We start from the raw sequence: 27,831 nt of genomic DNA on the forward strand, positions 1-27,831 counted from the left end.
CCTCAGACATTATGTGGCTCTAGGCAAGTCACTTCACTCTGTTGCCTTAATTCATTGGAGAAGGAAATGGCAAATCACTCCAAAATCTCTATCAAGTAAGCCTCATGGACATATGGTCAGGAAGAATCAGACATGATTAAACAACTCAAAAGCAAATTTCCCTCTGATTGAGACTTGATTTGACTCTGCACCTTCTACTTATTATTTCTGGCTTTGTTCTCTAGGGTCAAATAGGTCAAATTTAATCCCTCTTTCAGAAATGTATATAAAGTATTCTGCAGATCTTAAAGCAGTTACCCACTGAAATGATTCATTTCATTTTTGGAAAGTTCTGATAGGTATTTGTTTAGTCAAAAACCTCCCATTAACTTCACATCACTGCTGTGAATTGCTCTCCTCATGTATCACAGGAAACTCATACCTTGAGTATTTGCCCATACTAGGGTTATAATGAACTTCTACTTTCAATTAAATCCCATTTCATGTGGCAGGATGAGAATAACATGAAAAAGAGGTGAAAAGTAGAGGTTGGAGTTATACATATGGCAGCAGGGCAGAAGATAGAACAGGCGGTGGTGATTCTTTGATGGTCAGAAGGAACAAAGCATTTTCTAAAGCATCAGTTAGAGAGGTGACAAGTGACTCACTCTAAGCCAGGCAGCTCTGTTTGGCAAGATTAAGAAGGAAGCACACCATCTGGTAGCTTCCTATTTTAACTCATTATTCTTGCTAACTAGGTGCTAAATTAAATTGTTTCTACCTGCCCAAGTAAAACATTGCTGTCAGCATCCTCGACATTTCAGGGCCTTGTAGCAAAGCCTTCCCCTAGTTATGGCTCTTTTAACTCCCTTTGGTAGACAATCACTAATATCATAATTCTTCCTGTCCGTTTCTGGATCATCTCTCGCCTGAAAGAACCTGGGAATCCCTGGCATCATTTCCTAAAAGTCAAGTAGCACTTCCTTTGTTCTCAATGAGTTCTTGTTGTTTTTCAGTTGTTCCCAACTCTTTAGAACCCCAGCTAAGAAAGGAATTTGGGGGACTATAGATTAAAATATAGGAATGATGAGTTCCTGGTTGAGATGGGGAACATCTAACAAAGATTGGGAAATATGTATCTGCAAGTGTCTTATAGATGTCTCAAAAAACGATTTAAACCCCAGTTGGGGTTTTCTTGGCAGAGATGCTGGAGTGATTTGCTATTTCCTTCTCCAACTCATTTCACAGATGAGGAACTGAGGCAAACAAGGTTAAATTACTTGTCCAGGGTCACACAGTTACCAAGTGTTAGCCATATTTGTACTCAGAAAGATGAATTTTCCTGTTTTCAGACCTAGTACTCTATACATTATGACATCTAGCTGTCTAACAAATTGCTTCTTGGGCATCCCCAAACAAATGTTTCGTAAAGTTTATATGCCGTCCAAAACATATTTCATCTTTCCATCCCCAAACTTTCTCTCTTCTGAATTTTATCACTGCTGCAGAAGCCACAAGCTCGGATCATTCTTGATTTTTCCCTCCCATCCAATTTATTGCTAAGTCTTGTCCTTTCTACTTTTGTGTCATCTATATTCCTTTCCCCCATCCCACCCTCCATTCATACAGTCATAACTTTAGTACAAGCCTTCATCTTCCCTGACCTGGATTACTGCAATAATCTTTGAACTAGTATTCCTATTCCCACTCCAATCCTTATGCTGTTCAGCTTTCCAAGGATTGATTGTCCACATTCATCTGCTTGAGGAGCTCCAGTGTCTTCCAATTACTTTAAGGACCAAACATACTGAGATTTAAAACGGTTTATAACCTGGTTCCTTCTTACGTTTTTGATCTTCTCACATCTAACCTCACCAGCATGAGCTCTATAGTTCTGATAACATTTTGGGGTTTATTTGATATCCGTCAGATACAACATTCCATCTCCTCTTCTCTCCCCCTCCCCCCAAGCCCACAAAACTTTGCCCTGTCACCTTTGCTTCTTAGTTTTCTTAGATTCCTTCAAAATTTCTCAAGTCCAACCTTCTTTCTGGTTCCCCCAGTTGCTGAGGTTTTCCCCTGTAAGCACTTTTAAATACTCTGTTATGTAAGTTGTATGTACCTAGATACTTTCATGATAAAATCATTACAATACATTCAAGAGCAAGAATTAGAGGGTTTTTTAGGCCTTTGTACCTTCAGGGTTTAGCACAGTGCCTGGCACAAAGCAAGTGCTTAATACATGCTTATTGAATTGTATAAGGAACTAAAGACCCTAAGAATACAGTTGCTATCTTAACTACTGGTATCTATTGATAGAAGGCAAAGGCTTCAGAAACTCAAGTAATATTTGAAAAGTGATCAGCTAAGAATGTAGTGGGAGGGACCATGGAATAAAATATATGAAGGATGAGCTCCTGATTGGGAAGGGGAACACCTAACAAGGACTGGGAAATATGTATCTGCTAGAGTCTTGAAAATCTCTCAAAAATGTATTTACCTTGAAATGGAAGAAGAAAAGTGTGTTTGTATTTATCCTTAATGCTAACTTAAAAATTTTTTTAAAATTATATCTTTTTACTTACAAGTTATATGCATGGGTAATTTTACAGCATCGACAGTTGTAAAACCTTTTGTTCCAATTTTTCCCCTCCTTCCCTCCACCCCCTCCCCCAGATGGCAGGTTGACCAATACATGGGTAACTTTTTTTTTTTAAACAATCTAACAAGAGGGTAGAGATATAATTTATTGAATATAAAACCCAAGGGAGCCAGCAATAAAACAGAAAGTAGGCGAACTAGAGAGTCAAATACAAGAATAACCATTTGGCTTTATAGGTATAATTGGTGCAAATAGGATTCATTGTGTCTGGTCATAAAAGGGTTTTAGATAAAAAAATCCAAATCAGCACGGTGTTGCATTAGATAGAATTGTAGACTTGGAGTAGGGAAAACTCAAATTCAAATTTGGCCTCAGACACTTACTAGTTGTGTAACCATTATGCTGTTTGCCTCAGTTTCTTTATCTGTAAAATGGGGATAATAATAGCACCTGCCTTTTAGGATCATTGAGATGATCAATTGAGATACACATCAACTACTTAAAACTCTATATGAATGCCAGCTACTATTATTATGCAACTGAGGCTGCTGTTAAAAACAGTTGTTTCTATGTTATTAAAACCCTGCAAGTGCTCTGGATACAGAGTCTTAACTATCATAACAGAGTCTAATACATAACTAGGTTAGGGAAACTGGGAATTTGTCCCAAAGCTCTGACACTGAGAGTTGTGACAGCACTAAATAATTGAATTTAGCAAAAGGTGGGGAGCAATATTCTATATTAAGAACTTATATTCATTTGAAGAAATTTAGTAACTAGAAGAGTGAATCAGCATGGGGGAAAGAACCAGATCAAAGATAAGAAATCAGAATCCTGGCATGGAAGGATGATACAGTAGTAAACAGAGATATTTCAAAGATTTAGATATGTTTTAGATTTTTCTTCACAAAATAGAGCAGCAGATATTTTTAAAAATTCCACTTAATGATTTTTTCATCCTTCAAAAGGTGGAGAACTAAGGAGGGAAAACTGCTCTTCTAGCCCTGATCTCCCCAACCTCCAAAATGAAGGACTGTTGTTTCTAGGATGGAAATGATTGGCACTTTGTAGAGATGTGGTCATTTCACCTTAATAATTGAATGGAAAGTTGGGCATAGTAAAACACAAAATTTTGGAAAATTTTCAAAGGTTATCAGAGAAAGGGTGGATAGGAGGGGTTTGTAGACTAAAATTCCATAGGGAAGTCATCTCAGGAAGGATAAGAAGTTTTGATAATACATTATTTGAAAGAAGTTTTATTGATGACTGTTTTTACACAAATAATTTCCTGACATACAACAAATAATTAAATAAAACGGAATGACAATCATTTCTGGCATCACTCTCTATAGAGAGACATAGTATATTTTATCATTAGTTAGGATTATCATAGGTTCTGTCAAAGTAAAGAACCCTTTTATCTGTATTTCTCAGTACTTTAAAAAGGTTTTCTTGCAGTTACTTTGTAAAAAAAAAAAATTATTGAGATTAATGAAACAAAAGTATCAGACAAAAAATAATACTGTCATTTGTCACCTGTAATATAGAATACAATGGCCTTTTAAATACCTCTTTATTTCTAAATCTATGATCCTATGTAGGGTTGCTTAAGAACTGAAGTAGCAGGAAAGATCTTATTGCAGCCTGATTAAAAAATATACAATTTGCATGGAGTATTCACAGGTAAATTACAAAGGTTATTTATTTTTAATTGTATTTATATGGGAATATAATTTTAAAAGTCCTTAGTCATGTAAAGATATAATTTCTAGGCCAATGGGAGGTAGCTTTCAACATAGATGTTACCAGGGAATACCCGATATATTACAGATTTCTTTTTTTTCTCTCTCCCTCTTTCTTTTTTTCCCCCTGTTATCCTTATTTTTTTTCCTCCCATTCCTTTTCATTCCTTTTAATTTTTCCTTCAAAAAGGAAGTTCCTCTGGTAATAAGCAGTTGCCTCAAAGAGAAAACATCTCCATAAAAAGTGAAAATTTTTTCCTTATATGAGAATACTTTCCATCACTACTCCAATTTACAATGATCCTTCCTTCTTGGAATTCCTATTGATACTTAAAATAAATTCCAAATAACATAGTACTTAATTATATATATTCACCCTAATTGTTGTTTTATTAGTATTAGATTCCTTCCCTTCTTCAATCAAACTGTATGCTTCCTGAGGGCAGAAGCCATGTCTCATACTTTAACTCTATCTCCTGTGATATATAGTACAATTCTGGGCATGTAGTAGGCATGATTGACAGATGATTTCAGTATCACACTTACAAATAATTCTTTACTAATCTCACTTTTCACTCAAGTTTTTAGTTCACATATTTTCCAGATAAATTTCTATTATTGTTTTCAGACTCTTCTCAGCAACATAGTGTAGTGGAGAAGATTTGACTAGGATCCAGGTTTTAAATTCTGGCTCTGGCACTTAGTAGCTAGTGATTCTAGGAAAGTCACTTTACCTCAGTCACTTCAAGCAGTTCCCCAGAACTTACTAAGTCATATTTGGTTGTAAATCACAGATCATATCCATATTATTATAAACTTCTAAAGGTGGTAAGGAACATTTGGAATTATATTTTTGCTCTAGCACTACAAAGGAAGCAGTGGTTAAACTCAAATCTCTTCAGATGTTTCATTATACAAAAATGACACAGGAGGAAAGAAGCTTTTAATGTGAAATTTACATTGAAATCTCACTCCATATCCAATATATAAATTAGCAACTTCTTTTCAATTTTTGTTACATCTTGCTGAAAAAAAAAAGAAGTTATTTTTGTGCACTTTTACTTAACAGCAATGGCCAAGAAATTAGAATAGAGAAGACACTACACAAAATATAATGATATTTCTAAGAACACTATCTTTCCTAACTATGTATATTTTTTGATTTGGTTTAAAGACAGAATTAAATAGGTATATTTCTCTTCAATCAGTTTTCAAATTTTAAAATGTTTTCTTCATCTGTAAAAAGTCTCTGCTCCATCTCAGCAGCATCGCAGTATCATCTGGGCCACCTAGAACATAAACAATCGATATGAAGTAAGATATACTTACAATAAACCAAAGAATTAATGTGAAAGTGTGTGTGTGTGTTGAGGAAGATGGTCAAAACTTGACAGCCAAGAGGTCAGACAGTTTAAGTGCTTATAATAAGAACCATTTTGTAAAGAAGGAAATTGAAGTTGAGGGGGAAGGGAAGGAGAGGCAGATGGACAGAGTGGGTTAAGTGACTTCATCTTCATATTTTTAATGATCCTTTTAAAAATTAAATTGTCTTTTTATCATGAACTTTGATGATGATCAATAAATATGAATACTGCAATATACAAAGAAAAAGAGGATTGTATATGAACTTGCGAATCTGTTACATACAATTTATTCTTTTAAAAAAAGTCACTATGTTGATCAGGTTCTGAACATTCTTTCAAAGTTATGCAATGAATCCGAGTACCTTTTAATTTACCAAAGGAAATATCATCTTATATTCAGCATAATTTTAGTGGAAAGTATATTTTAATCCCATTTGAAATTTTTCAAATATGTGGTATAACATGATAACCCAATTAGTTCTACACATTGAGGATCTTAAGAGAAGCATATATATGGTGGGCATGAGCAGATTATAATACATAAATAAGGAATTTTGAAGTAAAAGAAGTGAAAAGAATGTCACCAAAGGAATGAAGGCTTGAAAAAAGGAGATGGGCTTGTTCCAGATGGGTGAGAGAGAGGGATACCTAATAGAGAGATACAGTAGTCTCTTGGTGATATCAGGTGGTTTTGCAATGGTGTACTTATGAGAAGACATGACCAAGGGTCACCAGGATGTGTAGACATGTAAGGATTGCAATCTGTACCATCATGGGATATACCCTGATGGGAGAAATACACTGATGAAATCACAAACCATTTGAATAACTGAAAAATTAAAAGTCGGAAGGTACCTCAGAGATTATGTCCAACATCCTTATCTCTGAGATTAGTGAGCTGCTCAAGGAGATCACAAATCAAGGTAAATGCAAAGCTAGAGCAAGAGCTTATGCTTTAGAGACTCCGAATCCAATGCTTTTTCTACTGTCCCATGCTCTCTCTCTCTGAATAATGAGAATACCTACTTTCCTAACCATTTAATAAAGAGCATGAAGCCCTTGAATTGTGGAGAAATTACAACAGTTATGTGTTAAGTGACTACACAATATTATTTACAACATAGCGCTCAGAAACTATGATTAAAATTCAAAGAAATTAATATGATGACATTTTTCAAGAGCATAAAATAGTAAATCTACATCAACAACATATAAATGGAAATTCCAACAAATATATTTATGGAAGTATTGGAAATTTCAAATTTACAGTAAACAAGAATGTAGGCAACTGAGACATTTATAAGAGACTGATCAGAAATGTAAGGGAAAATGACCAAGTTCTAAAACTTATGATTTCCATAGGATTTATATGACCCATATGAAAGTAATTAGATATGCAAATATTCTTAAAAAACTACAGGAAGTATATAATCAGGATATTTCATACTTTGGAAATACAAAAGTATTAGAATATCTGGGGAATATACTGTTTTAGAAATGAAAGATGGGATTTGAATATAAGCTGAAGCCTGAAGCTATACATACTTGTGTTTATTAAATGCAGAAACACAAATGGGTTTATTTTTAAAGCTAAAAACAACTGGAAGGGAACTTCTTTTCTTTAAGGATAAGGAACATTTCTTTGTAAGTCAAAGCTGAAGGACAAAAACTTTGAGTCTTTCAAACTGCCAATCAACTCAGAAAACTATGTGCATATTAGAGCTGAGGGAACCTTAGAAATCATTTTCCCTCACAATTTATCTTATTTCCTCAATTTACCCGGGAAACAGACCCTGAGAAGTTAATTTGACTTAACCAAGTTCACAAAACTCATGAAAGGTAGAGCTGAAATTATCTATCTGGTCATCTCACTTTTAGGCCTGTATTATTATTATACTTATTGTTATTCTTATTTTTTAAATCAATATTCTACTTCTTCCTTCCCTTGCTGTTTAGACCTTTTTGGATTTAATATTGTGACTCTGAAATGTTTTCAATGAAAAGGATAAAAGATTATTATCTTTAAAAATTCTAAACTTAATGAATGCAAAAAAATCTTATGAATATTTCCATATACTAAAGTATTACATATAAAAGCATGAACCTCCATTCCATGGTTGTTTTCTTTTTAAAGCCTATAATAAATTCAACAAACTACTTTCTTTTTAAATTCAAATTTATTTTATTTTTAGTTTCAGATTCTTTCTTTCCCACCCACTGAGAAGGCAAGAAATACAAAATCCATTACAAATATGAAATCATGTAAAACAAATTTCTACATTAGCCATCACCAAAAAAAGAAAGAGGGGGAAAAACCCCACATCAAAACCATGCCTCAATCTGTGCTTTGGGACCATCAGTTCTCTATCTGGGGGTGGATAGCATATTCATCATGAGAATTTTGGCATTATGTTGATCAGAGTTACTAAATCTTTCTCAGTTTATTATCTTTACAATATTTCTGTTAATGTATAAATTGTTCTGGTTCTGCTCACTTTATTTTGTATAAGTTCATATATCTTCTTATAGATTTTTCTGAATACTTTTCCTTCATTATTTCTTGTAGCATAATTGTATTCCATTAATTTATAACCATAACTTGTTTTAGCTATTACCTTACTGATGATCATACTCTCAGATTCCAAATCTTTTATATGTTCTTTTCCTTCTCTTTGGAGTATAGACCTAGTAGCAATATTGTTGTGTCAAAGGATATGCACAATAAATAGCTTTTTGGGTATAGTTCCAATTGCTTTCAGGAATGGCTGGACTAGTTCACAATAGTTTTATCAGTTTCCTTTACTGTCCTATTAGCCAATTGAATGGGTGTGAGGTGGTACTTTAGAGTTGTAATTTACATTTCTCTAGATTTTAGTGATTTAGAGCATTTTTCATATAATTTGATAATTTTGATTCTTCTCTGAACACTGCTTTTTCCTATCATTTATATTGGGGAATGGCTCTTATTCTTACAAATTTGGCTCAGTTCCTACACAGTTGAGAAATGCAGCCTTAATCAGAGAAATCTGTTGCTAAGATTCTTTCCTAGCAATGTGTTCCTCTTAAAGTTGTATTACTAGTCTATGCTTCTTTTTCAACTTTTTTTCAGTGCATTAAAAAAGTTTAAAAAGGATAGTACCTTTTGTGGGCATCACTTATTAGTCTTAATCTCTCTTCTATTCTCATTCTTCCTTCTAAAATCTACCACCAATCAAAACAGGCATTTTTCCTTGTAACAAAAAGGCATGGTCAAACAAATCCACACAGTGGCAATGGCTGAAAATCTTTACTTCTTCCTGCAACTTAAGCTTATGATTGCTTTGTGAGGAGTGGGTAACATATTTCATCATAGATCTCTTATAGTTGTTGTTTTGATCAGAATTAAGTTTTTCAATGTTGATCTTCTTTATGATCTTCTTCTTATTTTTTCTGATTCTATTCACTCACCATGAAGGTCAAAAAATCATTTCTTCCATGAATTCTGACTGAACTTTTGCCCAAGCTATATTTTACAATGAGATCTTGCTTGTAGATATTTTTATTTTGGAGTCATCCTGAATGCTCTTGTTACCATAATATGTTTTTATGGTAATTTTTTTTTTTTGCTTGTTCTTTTAGCCTAATTCCTAATTTCAGACTTGGCCTTAGGACCGGACTCTGCATACTTTTGGTGGGGATGTCTGGGCTGATCTATTCACTGCTTTCTTGGGATACTGAGTATTGTGTTGTGCCAGTATATCAAAGATATCTCAGGTTGGGGACTCTCAAGCTTTCGGTGTTCCCAAACTGGTCTCATCCAGGGCAAAGTCTGATTGCTGCCTTCTTTGCCCCCTTTTCCCCCATCTGAACTTTACAAGTTCCTTGTCCTGTTCACGGCTTAGGTTTGAACCTAGCAAAAGGCCTGTAGGTTTGCGGTTGGTTGGAGTTCCAGCAGATGACTGCTGAATTCAGTTATTATCAGCCAGCCGGAATGCTCTGTTGGTTCAGTGATAAGAACAGTACTAGGCTTCCCTTGGATCTGGGATTCTTGCCTTGATTATTTTTCTGCAACCTTCGGAGTAATCTAGAAGCTGGAAGTGAGACTTCATTCTGTTCTTGAGCTCATAGCCACATAAGATGTTGCTTATTTCTCAATTTGTTTCTGAATGCTCCTTGATGGATACACAGCCTAAGGCACAGGCCTTAATAACCACTCTTATTCTGGAACAGCACCCTTAGTCCAGGTCTTCTCTTAAGTCTGCCCTGGGTAATAAGGGGTAATTGGGACTGGGTAATAAGCAATAATTGGTATCTATTCTTATATTTTACATATATTGAGGCCTCTCCAGGCTGAATATGAGACCTCTTCTTGTTCTGTTGCATAGAGAACCTATTTCTGCTCTGGAATGCTCCATGTGACACACTCCAGGCTAGGCCTTGTTCCTAGGGTCCAGAGACTTAATCAATTTGGATTTGGGCTAGGAAAATAACTCACTCTGATGTTTTTCTTGGATTTTCCAATTAAGATTCTGTCTGGAACGTTTTCTAGATCTATTTGGAGGAAGTATGGATGTGTATGTGTGGAGTGGGTGGTGAAGGTGCAGAGTAGGTTGCTGTTCTTTTTCCTGCTACATCGTTTTTATTTTCTAATAGTTTTATAAATTAGGATCTCTACTACTATGTCTCAACAGCTTCTTTAGCAAATCTTTGCCAATCTGAAATACTCCATGCCCGACATCACAGAAATAAACTTCTATTTTTGCTTGTGTTTCTCACTCAATAACACCACCATACCATCCATTCTTGGTGTATAAAAAAAATAAAATGAGCAACAAAAAAACCCAAAAAATTAAGTCCCAGCGGGGATGACTCAGAGTAAATATTTCATAGCAATCAATTCTTAGATGGAGAAAACCAGATAATTTTTTTTGTTTAACCTTTATTCTAGTCCTAGTATTTGTGAAGTACTCCTATTTTTTTGGGAGAGGGGGGCAGTAGGGAGGGTCCAACTACATTAGGATAGGAAACTGCCAGTGTGTAAAGTCTCTTCATCAATGCAGATAAGCGGACAACTACCTGCAGTGCACTCTAAGAGTGATCCGAGGCACTGAAAATTAAGTGACTTCCCCATGGTTTCATAGTTAAATGTTTATTTAATTAATTTAATTTATTAATGGCTGCAAAAGCACTGTTTTGAATTAATTTATAAGCAGTAACAGACTGGTACAATGACAAAGTTGAAAACATAGTGGAAGCTAGTATGTAATGTAATGTGGATTTTATTGTTCTAAACTACCAGATTAGAAAATCTGGTAGTTTATTGGTAGAAAATCTGGTAGTTTATTGGTAGAAAATTGCTTTTACATCTTTTTTTTTTTTTTTTTTTTTTAACACCATGGTAATAACAAACTTACAATTCAAAACTCTTTTACTAGAATTAGTCACTGAATTTAAGAATGCTTTTCTGAGACTTGCTGATTCATACTTTTTAAAGCTCTAAACAAAACATGTTTGTCCCATGCAAAAACACCAGGGAATACTAAATATTAAAAATAAATAAAAATTCTAAGTAGCATCATATAGTGAATAATATCTATTTCCTTTCTAAAGAGATCTAGCTTACATATTTTCAAAGAAATATATGCTAAAGGGCTGTCAATACTACAGGTTAATTTATAATTTGCAGTTAACCTAGGCTTCTTTTTTCTATATAATTAAATCCCACAAGGGAGTAAATGATACAGGTTTAATTAACTTACTGACCCATTCTCACTAAGTGAAATTATATCAGATTTCTCTCTTTCCTCTGAAGGTTTGTGGCAATGTTACTATTATAATTATTGGCTGGCAGGTTTCAGTGGTAAAGTGATTATATACTGTCCTAGTGATATTACTGCTCCTTAAGTTACTTCAACTTTTTGTCAAGATTTTAATATATAGTATTGTTGAAGCCTGTGTGAAACAATTTAAAATTAATACTATAAATAAGTTGAAGGAAGAATATTTAAAATTTACCCAGGCCTTATATAAATCCCATGTAACATAGTTTATCATATAGTCAACAAAAATCCTAGGAAGGAAAAAAGAAAATACTAAAACAAATATCACTACTAGATATCTGCCTAGCTCTTTCATTTAAAGATCTCAAAGCAATTAACAAATATTGACTCATTAAACCTGCAAATGATAAAGAACAAATTATTTTCATTTTTATTCTGAAGTGACTGATAAGGTCAGAGACTTTTTGACTCTGACCTCACATCCCAACTAGCTTTTTCTTTGGAGTAAAATCAAAATCATTACCCAATTTATACTTGCACATGTTGTTAAATCATGATACTTAAATGCCTGTAAGGCTTTGCTCTAAAAAATGAAACAAAAAAGTTATAAAATTATAAAGTTAAGATGAAAACGACCTTAGAGATCCCTCATTTTATATATGAGGAAAATGAGTCCCAGACTTTAAGCGAGCATTTCATTTTGGCCTAGAGTAATACTTAAAAATTTATTTTAACAGTCTGAAAGTAGATGGATGTTCATTTACCTGGGAGTGTACTGGAATCTTCTTTTCTTCTGACTTTGATCTTCTGACCTATATCCTCTACCTAAGAGATATACATAAAAATAAAACCCATACCTTATAATTCAACACTCAAAATAATTCAATTAGGAAAAATAGCACATAACTGAATATTTACCAAAAACATGTATCTGGAGAGCAGTACTTTATTCTCCTTTCAGTTGTTGCCACCTGTCCCTGTTATTATTCTCTCCTCTTCTTCCCATCCTCCCATTATCCTATGTTCTATAAAGTGGGAGGCAATTAATTAAGAGAGGTAGAACTATTGGTAGAAACAGTAGAGCTGAAGCTTTTCCCTTTGGGAAGCAGACAAAATTGTTCCTGTTAACACCAATCCCAACCATCTGCATTATATCTAGACATTTATTGCTGCCAATGACTTTTGGAACTGAAAATTTAGATGCAGATGGCTTTCAGGTAGAAATTTTGCCAACTGGGGAAAAATAATGTTTGGCTTTCCACAGTCCCTACAGTATTCCTTCTTTCCATTCCTATAATTCAATCACCTTTTACTTTCTTGATAGGGAGCATTTGGAGGAGAATTCTGGTGTATCTACAAAGTACACCATGATGTGGATTTACAAAAAAGGTGAACTTTAAAAAAAAACCCAGTGACTTTCTAATGATTTTCTCCAAGCCTGGTTATGCTAATAATCCATTTCGTAGTAGATACACAGCTCTATAGTCAAGGGACCTATAGTCAAAGGATTTCCATTTTAGTAGAGCTTACAAAGAACTTTGAAAACCAGGGGTCAACTTCTATAACACAAGGTGATATATAAGGGGAGGGATTTAATGAAAGTTAAAATTTAATATATAAGCAAGTCTTAAAGGGCACATATTAATTCAGGAGGTAGTGAGCCAACATACTCTCTTCCTGGGTTACAATCTTTTGGTTGATCTCACTGTTAGATCACACCTCCATGAGGGGTTGTACTGGAGAAGGGAAACTTAAATCCAGCTAAATGCTACTTGTTAGCATCTCTGGCAAAAGGTTATTAAGATACAGAATTCGATAATAATAATAATAAAAAAGGCTTAATACAGTTTCCAAGTGATTTACTAATTTCAGTTATACTATATCAATCCCCTATTACCATGGCTAATCAAGATCTATAAACATGCCTGCATGTCCCTTCTACGTTCTAAAGTATTAATAGAGACATGAAAATCCACAGGAAGATTGGTGAATTGGTAGTTACCATGTGTGGGATCTTACAGATCATTTATCACCAGCTGGCCAATGAAAAGGTATCTAACAGCAGGGAAAAGGTTAAGCATTTCTCACTTCAGCTGTAGTTTTGTTCTTTGACCACCCGTTAGCATTTAAAAAGTTCTAAGTAGGCTTTGATGTTTAACACCTCCCAGAGGTTAATGGGGATGATGGAGTTCACACCTCAGTGGTTACCATTGTTTACAGGGAGAAAGTTTTTTGCCAGGCCTTGCTTAACAATGGAAGATAGCCACCATTTACACAGGAATGGTCCCCTTGGCCAGGAAAGACCATCCATGGCCTGTGATTTTCATGTTTAATTCCTCCTACCCAGCCAAAGAGAGCAGGCTTAACCCTTACCAATAAAGGGATGAGAAAATTCAGAGCCTTGGAGGACTGGCCATCAAAGGGGAACTATTTTTACCCCACAATGTTGATTTTGGAGGACAGGCTAGTTCTTTTGTTGGCACAAACAAATTCCACTTCTAACACGGCTCTAGGAATATAGATATTAGCCTAGAATCTGGTGCTGCTTTCCACTGTGAATTCTATGAAACGTTGCTGAGAAAGAAGATACAGGAGAAATGAGGTGGACAAATTAAACAGAAAATGATCTTGTATAACTAGTTTTCAAAAAAGACTTTCCTCACAAAAGCTCAAAATAGAGAAGAAAATATCTCAAACAAAATATTAATTGCTCAATCCTGGTAAAATATTTTCATACAAGTTACCTGAACTGAGAAAGCAAATATAGGAAAAATGAATTTTTATCTTTATAACCAGTGTGAAAATATAAATAGAATGTTCTCTGCCATTCCTAATACAAAGTTTATAGATATCTCTGTATTTCTAAACTCTTTGGAACTATACTAACCTAATATTTTATAACTTAATTTTTGCTTTCAACTTTGAAGATCTCAAAAAATGCTATATATTCCAGCCTTGTACTTTAATCTGCACTACTATCCCAGGGATATTCTTTTGTGTTAAGATTGTTACTCTTCTACCAACATGGTAAAAGCAGATTTCTTCAAAATTCAAAGCATTACTGTTATATTTCAGCCAAGTCCTTGGATGCTAGCTCCTGAGGTCATTCATGTTTTATTGTTCCTAAGCAACAAGAGGAGCACCTTAGACAACACTTGCCTCCCTCCTGCCGACAGCCAAAGCACCTAAGCCCTATTGGCACTGAAGTCCAGATCTGACAAATGTTTCTCAGAATTCAGTTATCCCTCTTGACATTTTAAAAAATCAAACTTGTAATATGATGTTGCAAGACTTAGGGAAGGCAAAGACTCATATAACTGATGGGTAAAAAATAATCTTCTGAAAATACAACAAAATTTTCAGGAGTTAAGAATGAGAGGGAGATTATTCAATGACACTTTTCCTTTCCTTTTCTTTCCTTCCTTTCTCCAAGAGTTCAACTTTTCAATTCTTTCTTAAATTTCTAGAAGTAAAAAACAGAACACTTTGTTGATTATTTGAATTAAATTTCTGCAGCACTCTTTAAATATTTTTTAAAACACCCTCCAACAATGATCAGTGAATCAGAGTGAATTCAATAGCTATTCTACTGAAATGCTTATTGCCTACAAACTGGGTTTCTGCAATACCCACACACCTAAGTACTTCTTTCTCAACTTAAAATGACTGAGCAGAGACTCTTGGTGATGGTTTTCTATTTCTGAATGGGATCACCATTTAGAGAGTTTTCTAGAAGACTCTACTGAATATGAACAATATATATAAGAAATGTGTAATAAGTTATAATTATAGACATATGTAATTAATTAAGAAATTACTGGAAATGAAAACATTAAAGGACCAAAACAAGTGAGATCAAATGAAATAAGTGTTGCTAACAAATGATTAAAATTAAAACACAAATTCTTTCCTTTCTCTGTAATAGTTTTTCTTCTTGCCCTCTCTCCTTCCTCCCTCCCTTCCTTGTCTCCCCCCCTTCTCCCTTCCGTCCATTTGTCTGTCTGCCTGTCCATCCCTCCCTCCCTTTCTTCCTTTCATTTCTGACTTCATTAGTATAGAGAATTCTGGATAAGGAGACTTTCTCCAATGGTGCAAATTAGCAACTGTGTCAGCTGTTTGGGAGACTAAGACAACAATAAATTCACATTTATGTGGCATTTTAAAGTTGGAAAAACAATTCACATACATTTTTCATTTGAGTCTCACAACAACTCTATGAAATGGGTACTATTATTATACTCATTTGGCAGATGGAGAAATTGAAGCTCAGAAAATCCATTCAGTGATTTGCCCATAATCACCTAGTCAAGTAGGCAGGATTTGAATTTCTGACTTCAAGCAGCATTTTTAACTACTGAGCAAAACTGCCTCTGAGGTTAAATGACTTTCCCTTGGTCATACAGTCAGTATATGTCAGAGACAGGATGTGAACCTGGGCTTTCCTGACTCCATAATTTTCTCTTAATAGGTGGTAAATTTAATATTCACAAATACATCGGTAAGTGATGTATTCCTGTCTGTAATCACCGTATTAGGTGATTCTCCTTAACTGTTCTCAGGAACATATTATTTGCTGGCTAGTATCTGTTGTGTCAAAATAAAACATATCAATAACATAGCATTTTTTTAAGGGAAAGAAGAAATTATTGGGAAGATATTGCAAGCTTGGCATGCACTAGGTAAAATAAATGTCATAATCTTAACCAATGCTGGTAGAGCACTGTAGATTAATCTAAAGTCCCATATTACCTACAAGACCAAGAATTTTTAAAAATACTTTTATGTGTATGTTACACACACATATATACATACACACATATAAATACTCATACATTTACATGTATGTGTATATATGTAAATATACATTTGAGCATCCCTTATAAATAACTTATGATGATCTTTTATAATACTTAACAGAATGTCATATATAAATAGGCACTTAACATTTAAACTGCAAAATTTAGGAAAAATAAAAATAATGAAAAATGGCTTTTTTCTCTTTATAAGTTCCCAATCTCATACAAATTGAGCAAATTATTCCTGTAGCACAGATAACAAGATGGAAGTCTCACTCTTTTCTTTTCTAGGAAACTGAATGGATAGGGTATTATTCATCCCTAAATTTTTGGAAGCCAATCATTACATACTACTTTAAGTTTTGATACTACATGTTGATGGACTGAACAATGATAATCTTAGGGATAGAGATAAGACTGACTACAATGAAGCCCTAGGTCAGTTATATGAGAGATGTCAAATTCTGATAATTTGTGATTTTCTAATTCAATATGTAGTCAACAAGGATCTGTTTCTATTTGAGTTTGATACTACTTATCCACATGACTTGACTTGCACAATGATTGCTGTGCATGTCTACTTGGATGCTACAGAGGCATATGGATGTCTGCATATCCAAAATGGAGCTCATTAACATTTCTCCTCAAGTTTATCCCTCCTCCAAATTTCCTCCCCCCCCCCCAATTTAGGGAACCACCCTTCTAGGTACAAAGGTTCTCAACCTTAAAGTCATTCTTAACTCCTTGTCCTTCATTACTACCCATATCAAAACAGTTCCCATGTCTCCTTGACTATTCTTCCACATTTCATATCTGTTCCCTTCTTTTCACTTACCTAGTCTCTACCCTAGGTTCAAATACTCATAAATTCTCATTTAAGCTAGTACATTAGATTTACAAATGCTCTTTGCTTTGACAGTTCCGCCCCCCCCTTCCCAATCTATTCTTAGCATAGATGCCAAATTATTTCTTGAAGAAAGATTAGCCTTACCATGTCATACCCTACTCAGAAATAGTCAGTGATTTTTAATAAACCATTAAGATAAAACATGCCATTTTTAGCCTGGTTTTAAAAATCCTCTCCAATTTAACTTCCATGCTTCATTTCCTTTATGCACTACTTATTCAAGTCAAACTAAAAGACATTCCCCTTATACAACATTCCATCTCTCCTCTTTAAGATTTTGCAAAGGTAGTATTCTGTAATCTAAAGCACACTCTCTATCTCCATCAAAGAATGCTAGTGTTAGAGAGATAGGCTTTTGTTTCAGGGAGAAGCATAGAATCATTAAAAGCATGGTATGATTTCCCAAGAGCAATCCAGTCTGCTCTCTTTCTTCTATTCAATTCTGGATCCAGTTCACTGTCTATTTGCAGTGCCTTAACAATGAATGCATGGACGGACTGTCTATCCAACTGTATATCATGATTTGGGTAATAAATCTCCCTATATGCTTGATTTCCCTTCTCCCTCATTCCTCTCCAACACTCAGATAATTAGGCTGAATGATTTTGGGGGAAGAAAAAAAATTTGGGTGGAAACTGAATTTGTGATTGTGAGGAAATCCTGGTGAGAAAAACTACATCAATGTGGATTAGAAACTTTTCTTTAATTTATAATCTCAGAAAGTTGCCAGAGGTGTTGGGAAACTAAGTGAATTACTCAGACTCAGGCAGTGGTTATTTGAAGGATGGTCCTCAATCTAATATGTCAGGCTATCTCTCAAGTGAAAATTTACCTTATTTAGGAAGTTTTGCAATGTTCTGGGGTATGGGTCAATGACCACAAACAGGAACATCTGGAGGATCTCACTGTCTCTACAGATAATTACTTCTGAGCTGGGAATCCATCATAACTATGGCAAACATCTTTGGTGAGTATAGTTCTTCCTGTTTTATGCTTTGATACTTATAATCAGGAGGCTGACATCATATCTTGTGTCTTTTAGGTAACCTGTGGTAATTTTAACATATAAATGGAAGACATCTGTTTGAAGAAAAGCTTTAAAGTGACATTTTGTTCTGTGGAATCACAAGTCTTTTGATAGTTAAAGAACATTATCCCTAAAGGAAATCTCATATTTTCTGTACTGTTCAGCTGATTGGGTAATTTTAAAGATAGAATCTGCTGTAGAATATTGCTTTCATACCTTTGTTAATGATGTCCTTGACATGTGTATAGAATACCCTCATAAAGATTTTGTAGGGATAGGAGAATTCTTATTCTATGTTCCTACAGAGTATCAGTGGTTGATGGCTACCAATGTTATCTCATTTACTTTTGATAATAATATCCTTTTTTCTAAACATTTGTTTTTATCCTCTCTTCTTATGGATATTTTGAGAGTCAATCTCTCCATGACCCCCAAATTGTGTTGCCTACAGATTAAAGGTATACTGTACTTAAGTCTAGTCCCAACACTTTTCCCCTTCTTGATTTTCTTCAGTGCCACAAGTTCTTTCTCAGACAATAAAGTGGGGATTTTGATATTTGAACTTTGGGGTAGTGGCTCCATCATCAATGATGGGAAGAACAGTTTCTTACATTAACCTTGAATGATTTTTTCCATTTTCTACCTGTTTATTGTTTCCCATGCAACTTCATCCTTATATTCTTTTGGTATGATTTAGCTTAACTTGATCTTTTGCTAAGTTTCCTGTAAATTTGCATTTTTACCTCCATTATTCTTTGAGATGATTCTGCTTGCACTTCCCCACCAATCTCCTCTATAAGATTTTATAGTTGGCACTCTAAGTCATCTCTTACTTGGACTACTGCAATAGACTTTTAATTGGTCTCCCTGTTCTTCCCCACACTATGCTCCACATGGTAATCAAATATAATATTGCCAAGATGCTAGTCTGATGATATCATTACTAAAAAATCTTCACTGGCTCTTTATTAGGGTAAAAAAAATAGAACCATTGTTTTGGTATTTAAAATTCTCTACAATCTGGCTCCTATCTACTTTCCAGATTTATTTCATATTTTTTCTCTTTGAACATTCATCTCTATCTCTTAAGATCCCTAGCTTCCTTGAAGAATCAATTCAGGCGTATTCTCCTAAAGGAAGTCTTTCCTGCTTATATCAGATGCTATCAACATCTCTACATACTGAAAGAGCAATTCAACGAAAGAGTCAATCTAACCAATATACTATAACCAATCTAAGATTCAATATTGTGTAAAAGTAGCTAACTGCCTTTTTTTGTTTGTTTGTTTTGTTTAGTCTTTTCAGTTGTGTCTGACTCTGGGATTCCATTTGGAGTTTTCTTGGCAAGGATACTGGTTTACCATTTCCTTCTCCAGTTCATCTGACAGATGAGAAACTGAGGCAAACAGGGTTAAGTGACTTGTCCAGGGTCACAGAGTTAGTAAGTAGTCTGAGGCCAGATTGGAATTCAGAAAGATGAGTTTTTCTTACTCTAAGCTTGGCATTCTATTCACTGAGCCACCTAACTGCCCCACTTTACTGTTTACCACATGCTTTACAGATATCTCATTTGATCTTCACAACAACCTTGTAGGGTAGATAATAGAACAATAATACTTAATGTAATCTGTAATTATAAACCAGGAAAATGAGGCCGAGAGAGAGTTTAAGTAACCTGACTAGGGTCACGTGGCTAGTAAGTATCTGAGCCAGGATTTGAATTTAGGTTTTTCTGATTCCAAGTCTAACACTCTGTCCCAGGCAACTTACCTGCCTCTAATCTAAAATTAAAATATATTTTAGATATACATATGCTATATCTTACTTTGTATTAAAACAAAAAATAAACTTTATTGATGGAAATTATATCAAAAAATGTCATGTCTTCCAATGATACAATATTCCAGAAAAAAAATGATCTTTCCTATTTGCTTTTAGGGTAGGGGACAAATTTACCTATCATTTTCTGTCTAATGCTCAGCTACTAAACTATCATACTGAACGAGTTAAAATAATTTAATAATGTATTTAAATTAAAGAAAATCTTTTCCTTCAGTTTCAGTTCTAAAGATGATCTAAATTCACTTTTGCCTTGATATACTTGATGTTTAATACAGAGCTCAGCAAAAGTTGATAATAAATGTTTATTGACTGATGGACTGTTACTTGATAAAGGAGAAATCATACTTATATTCATACTGTATCAGCATTTACTGAAGAGGATGGAATGAAACTAAGCACAATGAATTAAACCATCTGAAAGCTATGCTGGATAGATAGTCGCTTTATCTGGCAAGCCTCTGAAAGTTAAACTACTTCAAGTTATTCTCTAAAATAACTTTAAATCCAAATCTTTGCAGTTTTTCTCCTTCCTACTTTTAATAATGGAATATTTAGAATGCTTTGCACGACCCATATTCAAAACGAAAACTGCACTTGGTTTTAGTTAAGCGTTACATTAACAATTTCTGAAACATTTACAAGTTTTTAAGGTCATAATGTAAAAAACTAAATCATGATTTAAGACTTAAAATAATGAGGTGTTTGCACAGCACTACTATTCAAAAGGATAAAATTATAAATTTGGAGTAATTTGAAAGTCTATAGAGTTAGACTGTCAACAACTGTTTCAAATTTAGGTTTAAAATGTAGATGTGAGGTTCTCCATGTATTTAAAGTGCAAATTACTGTGTACCCAAGTTAGCTTAATATCTACATTAAAAACAGATATCATCTGTATTACAGATGTAAGATGTAAAGGACTTGTTTTTATTTCCCAGATTACATTGTAACGCTTTTACACAGTATTAAGCCAAGTCACGGAAAAACTCAGAATAGTGTTATTAGTGTGCTGTATTTTATTAGGATTGAGTTAAAAGGACATATGTATCATATATGATTATTAAAATAGTTTTCTGTTGTTTAAATACAAAATTATAATGAAATGGGGAAATTATGTTTGGCAGAGTGATAAAAATTAATAAACTATGAAAAGTCCCAAAATATGGAATTTATCTGTGTATCTGCTATACTGAAGAATATAAATTAGATATATATCGACTGTAAGCATATTGATGCCATTTTATTAATTTATTCTTTACCTGAAGGATCAGTTTCAAATCTAGTTGAGTAAGGCCGAGGACCTCTCCATTGGTTGGGATTATGATATAAAGATGAAAAACGAGGCTGATGTGATCTTTCGAAATTGGAGTCCCATCTTCTGCTTTCAGACTCTATAAGGACATAGATTTATTATATTAGCATCTATTAATGCTATGTTCAAAACTATATAGCATGTATAACACAGTTTGATAAAGTATTTTCTGGTTATATGATGAAGTTTGATTCTTAAGATCACTGAAAAGTAGGGGAGCCCTACCATTATCAATTAGTTGATCACAGATATCATATATGTGGTCCCTGGAAGCACATTCTCTCCATTCTCTTCCTCCTCCCTCCCCTCCCTTCAAAGCTCCCAGAAATTTTCATTGAGGTGGAGAGGGTAGTCAGAAGACATTACATTTAATATGATGACCACTTAAGTTAGCAGTTAATCTCCACCATCCCCCTTCCTCATGCCTCCAATGGTAGGCCTTTTTTATTAGTAGTACCAAATGACTTCCTTCCATTGCAGGCCTCAAGTCAGAGTGCATAGTAGTATCTTGCTTCCAAAAATTTGGGTACTCTTGTTCTAAAGGATATTAGTGCCTTTACAAAAATTTTAAAGTTAGGAAAAACTCTATATTATGCTTACCATTTTAAAATTGTCTGGTCCCATTATTTCTATTTATCCCAACATACTAAATGCTTTGGTTATGCTCTTTATTGATTTATATATATATGTACTACATCTTCTCTAGTTTTAAAAACTACTGTAACATGATAAGGTAACAAAGAAAAGCAACCCAAGAAGACAAGGGGGTTCATTTCAACATAACTCTAAGCAATCTAATTATAAATTATTGAAACAGCTCCTGATTAAGTGATACAGTATCTAACATGGTGTCAAACTAAAAGGATATTTTAAAGATAAATACTTTTGAGGATAGTGAGGGCTGAAGACAAAAAAGTAATCATTTACACTTGTAAGAGTTAATTTACTTGTGTTCCATCCATCTCCTGACAGATAACCAAGACTTTCCTTACTCGCTGAGAATAAAATAAAAGAATTCTTTTCATTGCTATTTCTCTTATATTATGTGCCTTTAACTTAACAAGTAGAACAAAATGGTTTTCCAATAAACAAATACAATTGTGAAAAGTAGTTATGCTACTTGTGCCATATAAAAGTGTGACTATTAGTGGATCAAGTACCACCTTGAGAGATATGTACTGAAAACTCCTATTTCTGGATAGCCCATTAGCAGTAGAAGAAAAATTAAGAAGAATCTAATAGTCTTGATAATGGAAAAGAAAAGATATGTAATTTAGTAAGCTTTCCTTTCCTTGTTTTGAGTTCCCTTCACCAATTACCAAGTTTTTTTTATTGATCTCTGGGGACTAGACATTCTTTCCTTTTGGGGTGGGGGTGTGTGAGGCAATGAGTGTTAAGTGATTTGCTTAGGGTCACACAACTAGGAAGGGTTCAAGTGTGTGAAGCCAAATTTGAATTTAGGTCTTCCTGATTCTATCGCATCACCTACCTGCCCCTAAAGACTGGCCATTCTTAAATTCTCAAAGTGGCCAGGGAAGTAGGATTTGTGAGTAATGTTCTTTTATTCTATTTGCAAAAAGAGAAAGATGTGTTGTTGTAATTATTGGCATAATAGAAGGCTTTCTATTGGCATAAAGACGGGCTTTCTTAGAATGTTATTTTAAAAATTTGTAATTAATGGGAGGTGAGTGGTTCCTTTCTGAACATGTTTTACTATAGGACCAGAACTTAACCCTAGAACACTAGTTAGAGACCTACAATTTTATTTCAGACCTTTCCTTTAATTTATCAACCTTTCACAACTATTTTCTTTCACACCTGAGGGAATTAAGAGTTTTTATATTAATTCCTTAAACATTTATTTTAGTGGCAGAGCTAATATCCAAGTACATCAACCTCTGATGAATTCATTCCCTCGCTGTCGGCTTTGAAGGGCTCGGTTGTTCTTCATGCAGGCCTTGCAAATGAGTGATTTTAGTTTCTGGAACTCAGTCAGCCAATATTTCTGCAAGGGAAATGGACTTAAATGATTATTGTGCTATGTATCAAGGTAAGATAATCTAATATTAGCAGGTCTGCTAACTAGATTAAAATTGCTGCAATTAAAAAGCTAATATTTGGATCATAGATTCAAGCTGGTGATTTGCTTCAAGGCAAATCATTACCTTTCCTAGTCCCAGGCTTTCAATGTCACTCTTGATGTTCTGTTCCTGAAACTTTGCTTAGAAAAATTAGTAAGGCAAGGCTTTGTCCCTCCTATTGTCCAAGTGAGAAATAATGGAAACAGAAACCTGGTTTCACTTTGTTGATATTCAGAAATGGGGCCATAATTAGAAGGGATGTCCATGTTTAAGAGAAATGGTTAAGGATAATCATATTCAATTCCTGGAATTCTTGGTATAAGACTATAAGAAAAATATTTGACTTAAAATGTTTTCCTTAATCAGGAATGAAAGTCAGAAGAAAAAAAAAGGCTTAGGATCATAAGATTCATGGGATCATAATTTTTAGAACTGTAAGAGACTTTATAATAATCTAGTTTTATCTCTCATTTTAAAGATAAGGAAACTGAAAAATAGAGAGGGTAAGAGAGGTTAAATGACCTGTCCAAGATCAGAATGGTAATAAAGATCAGAGGTGGGATTGATTTGAATCTCAGTCCTTAGCTTCTAGAGCCAGATCTCTTTCTATTGTTCTATCCTGAATGCACAGTACTAAGATGGCTTTGGGTATAAAGAGGAGACTTGATTGCAAGCCTAGCCTCTGACACATTCTGGCTATTCAGGGCAAGTCATTTAATGATTCAGTTTCTCAAAGAAACTTTCTGAGATCCTAAGTTGCAAACCAGTTATTGACCTGCACTGGAAGAAGAAATTTCCTTTCTAGTCTCTCCCTGAACCATAGTGCTATATCAGGTGAAATTCCTGATAATAATAGAAGAGTGGTTTCTCCTTTGGACAGTTTCCCAAGATTCAAGACACCCTTAAATTATGCTTCTGAGCCCCAACTAATATGTTACATATTTAGTTCAAAGGAAAGACATTTACTTAATGAAATGACATCACTGAAATAACTGATATTATTCACATGACAATAAAATATCAATAAGCATTTTAAAGCATCTACTATATGCCAAATACTGTGCTAAGAACAGGAGATAAAAAGAAAGAGAAAGGACAATTCTTATGTTTGCAGAGTTCATGATCTGATGGGGAAGACAAAATGAAAACAATTTTGAACATACAAGCTAAAAAAGAAAGAATAGGAAATAATCAATGGAGGTAAAGTACTAGAATTAAGAGGGACTGGGAAAAGCTTCCTATAGAAAGTGGGATTTTAGGTGAGACTTAAAGGAAGTCAGGGAAATCAGGAGGTGAATATAAGAAGGGAGAGCATTCCAGACAAAGAGCACATCAAGTGAAAATGCCTGGAGTCAAGAGATGGAATGTTTTTTCATAAACTAGCAAAGAGGCCAGTGTCACTGGATTGAAAAGTATATGGGAGATGGGGTATAAAAGGTGGGAAGACTACATAATGTATGTGTAAAAGGGAGAGTGAGATCATGGAGGACTTTGAATCTCAAAGAATTCTGTATTTGGTTGGGAGATGATAGAGAGTACTTAAAGAAAATCACTTGAACATTTGAATTGAGGATGGATTAGATAGGGAGAGATTTGAGGCAAGCAGACCCACCCTCAGGCTATTTCAATAGTTTATATATGAGGAGAGTAGGATCTGCATTAGGACCGTAGCAGTGTAAGAAAGGAGAGGACAGGATCAAGAGATGTGGAAAGGGTGAGACTGACACGTATTAGAAACAGACTGAATGGGGGTGGAGAGTTGATTGATAGTAAGGAAACAAGGACATACCTGGGTTGTGTGATTGAATAACTGGTACTATCTCTCAACATTAATAGAAAAAGTTTGAAAGTACACAGTTTTGGAGAAAGTATCAGTTCACTTTGGGATACAAGTTTAAAATCACACCCACATAGTTTGAGTATCTAATAGTCAGATGGAGATATGAGGTGAGAGGTCGGTAGAAAAGTTAGGGCTAGATAGGCAGATGTGTGAAACATTAGTATAGAGATACATAACTGAGTCTATGGGACTTAATGAGATCCAGAGCCTTATTGGACACTTAAAGTGAGTGAGCACCTTAATCAGGAATGAAAGTCAGAAGAAAAAAAAGGCTTAGGATCATAAGATTCATGGGATCATAATTTTTAGAACTGCATCTCAATGAAAATCCAGCAAAGGAGCCTATCAAGGATTAATCAGAGAGGTAGGAGAAGAATCAAGATAGAATAATGTTCTAAAGAGGAAGATCAAGAGAAGAAAAGGGGTGGTCAGAAAGATCAAGAAGGATGAAGAATGAGAAAAAGCCTCTGGACTATCAATCTGGACTACTAGTCACATGAAAATATGCTTCAAATGATGAATAATTAAAGAAAAATGAGGTACCCATCAGATTGTCAAAGCTGACAAAAAGGAAAATGACAAAGGCTGGAGGGACTGTGGGAAAGCAGGTACTATAATACTCTAATGGAGCTGTGAACTAATCCAATAATTCTGGAAAACAGTTTGGAACTACACCCAAAAAGTTATTCACTTACTCATACTCTGATCTAGTGTATTAGATCTATACCAAAAGAGATTGAATAAAGAAGAAATGAACCCATATGTACAAAATTTTTTACAACAGCTATTTTTGCAGTAGGACAGAATTGGAAACCAAGGCGATGCCCTATCAATTGGGGAACAGTTGAATAAATTATGGTTTATGAATGTGATGAAATACTACTGTGTTGTAAGAAATGATAAAGGGAAAGGTTTCAGAAAAACCTGTGAAGCCTTGTATGAACTATTGCAAAGTAAAATAAGCAGAACCAAAAGAACAAGGTATACAGTTTTCTTTCCTTTTTTCATTCCTTTGTTTCCCTCTTTCCTTCACTCTCTTTCCCAAAGTAGAATTTGTTTTGTATGACTAAATGTATTTGTAATGGGTTTTCTTCTCAATGGATAGGGAAGGTAAAGAGAGAGAGAATTCAGAATTGAAATAAAATAAAATTGTATTTAAAAATTTAAAAAGCCCCAAGAGGAGAAGAAGAATGAGAAGAGGAACAAAGGGCCTTTGGAATTGGCAATTAAATGATTATTGGTCTGACAAAGGACATTTAAAGTTTAAATATATATATATATATATTTTTTTTTTTACTGCACAAATGATCCCATTCTACATCATCTCCTCCAGCAGATTTTCTCCTCTATCATCTCTACTCTCTCAACATTCTTCAATCTCTCTTTCTCTTTATTGACTGCTTTCTCCTGCCTACAAACAAGCCCATGTCTTTCCTATCCTCAAAAAATCCTCACTTGATCCTTCCATTCCCAATCATGCCATATCTCTCCTCCCTTTTGTTGCTAAACTACTTTTTAAAAATATATAGAATTGACTCAAATTTATAAGTGTGATAAATGGTCAGAGGATATGAATAAACAATTTTCAGATGAAGAAATTAAAGCCATTTCTAGTAATTTGAAAAAATGCTTTAAATCACTATTGATTAGAGAAATGAAAATTAAGATAACTCTGAAGTATCACTTCCCATCTCTCAGATTGGTTAAGATGACAGGAAAAGATAATGATAAAGGTAGGCAATATCAGAAAACTGGGACACGGATACATTTTTTGTGGAGTTGTGAACTGATTTAATCTTTCTGGAGAAAAATTTGGAACTATGTCCACAGGGTTATCAAACTGCATATACTCTTTGATCCAGTCATATCTCTATTGGGTCTATATACACTAAAGAGATTACAGAAAAGGACCCAGATGTTTAAAAGTGTTTGTAATAACCCTTTTTGTGGTGGCAAGGAACTGGAAACTGATGGGCATCCACTCAATGTAATGAAATATTATTGTTTTATAAGAAACAATTAAGAGAATGATTTCTTTTTTTTTTAATTGTAGCTTTTTATTTACAAGACATATGCATGGGTAATTTTTCAGCATTGACCCTTGCAAGACCTTCTGTTCCAACTTTTCCCCTCCTTCCCCACATCCTCTCCCCTAAATGGCAGGTAGAACAACACATGTTAAATATGTCAAAAGTATGTAACAAGATGACTTCAAAAAAACTTACATGAACTGATGTTACATGTAGTGAGTAGAACCAAGAGAACATTGTACATAGCAACAAGATGATCAACTGTGATGAACTTGGCTCTTTTCAATAGTGAGGTGATTCAGGCCAATTCTAATAGATTTGTGATGAACAAGAGCCATCTACATCCAGAGAGAGGACTATGGGAACTGAATGTAGATGACATTATCAGTATTTTCACCTTCGTTATTGTTGTTTGCTTGCTTGCTTCTTACTTTCTCATTTTTCCCCCTGTGATCTGATTTTTCTTGTGCAACATGATAAATGTGGAAATATGATTAGAAGAACTGCACATGTTTAACCTGGGGATATATAATGCTGTTTAGAGGAAGGG

The 27,831-nt window shown here is 34.4% G+C and overlaps 1 protein-coding gene across 4 annotated transcripts in view; it reads right to left on the reverse strand.

The window, feature by feature from the left end:
* Positions 1-3,817: 3,817 nt before the first annotated feature.
* FAM120B (family with sequence similarity 120B) overlaps positions 3,818-27,831 on the reverse strand; it is a 117,737-nt gene continuing 93,723 nt past the window's right edge. For all 4 annotated transcript variants that reach the window (XM_012549495.3, XM_031937448.1, XM_031937449.1 and 1 more), the window contains 4 exons: positions 23,227-23,335; positions 21,278-21,409; positions 12,211-12,271; positions 3,818-5,612 (listed from right to left, as the gene is read on the reverse strand). In XM_012549495.3, coding sequence (XP_012404949.1) covers positions 5,600-5,612; positions 12,211-12,271; positions 21,278-21,409; positions 23,227-23,335 — 315 coding nt within the window. In that variant the 3' untranslated portion in view covers positions 3,818-5,599. The remainder of the gene's footprint in view (positions 5,613-12,210; positions 12,272-21,277; positions 21,410-23,226; positions 23,336-27,831) is intronic.

Source organism: Sarcophilus harrisii, chromosome 4 (genome assembly GCF_902635505.1).
Source record: "Sarcophilus harrisii chromosome 4, mSarHar1.11, whole genome shotgun sequence".
NCBI lineage: Eukaryota > Metazoa > Chordata > Mammalia > Dasyuromorphia > Dasyuridae > Sarcophilus > Sarcophilus harrisii.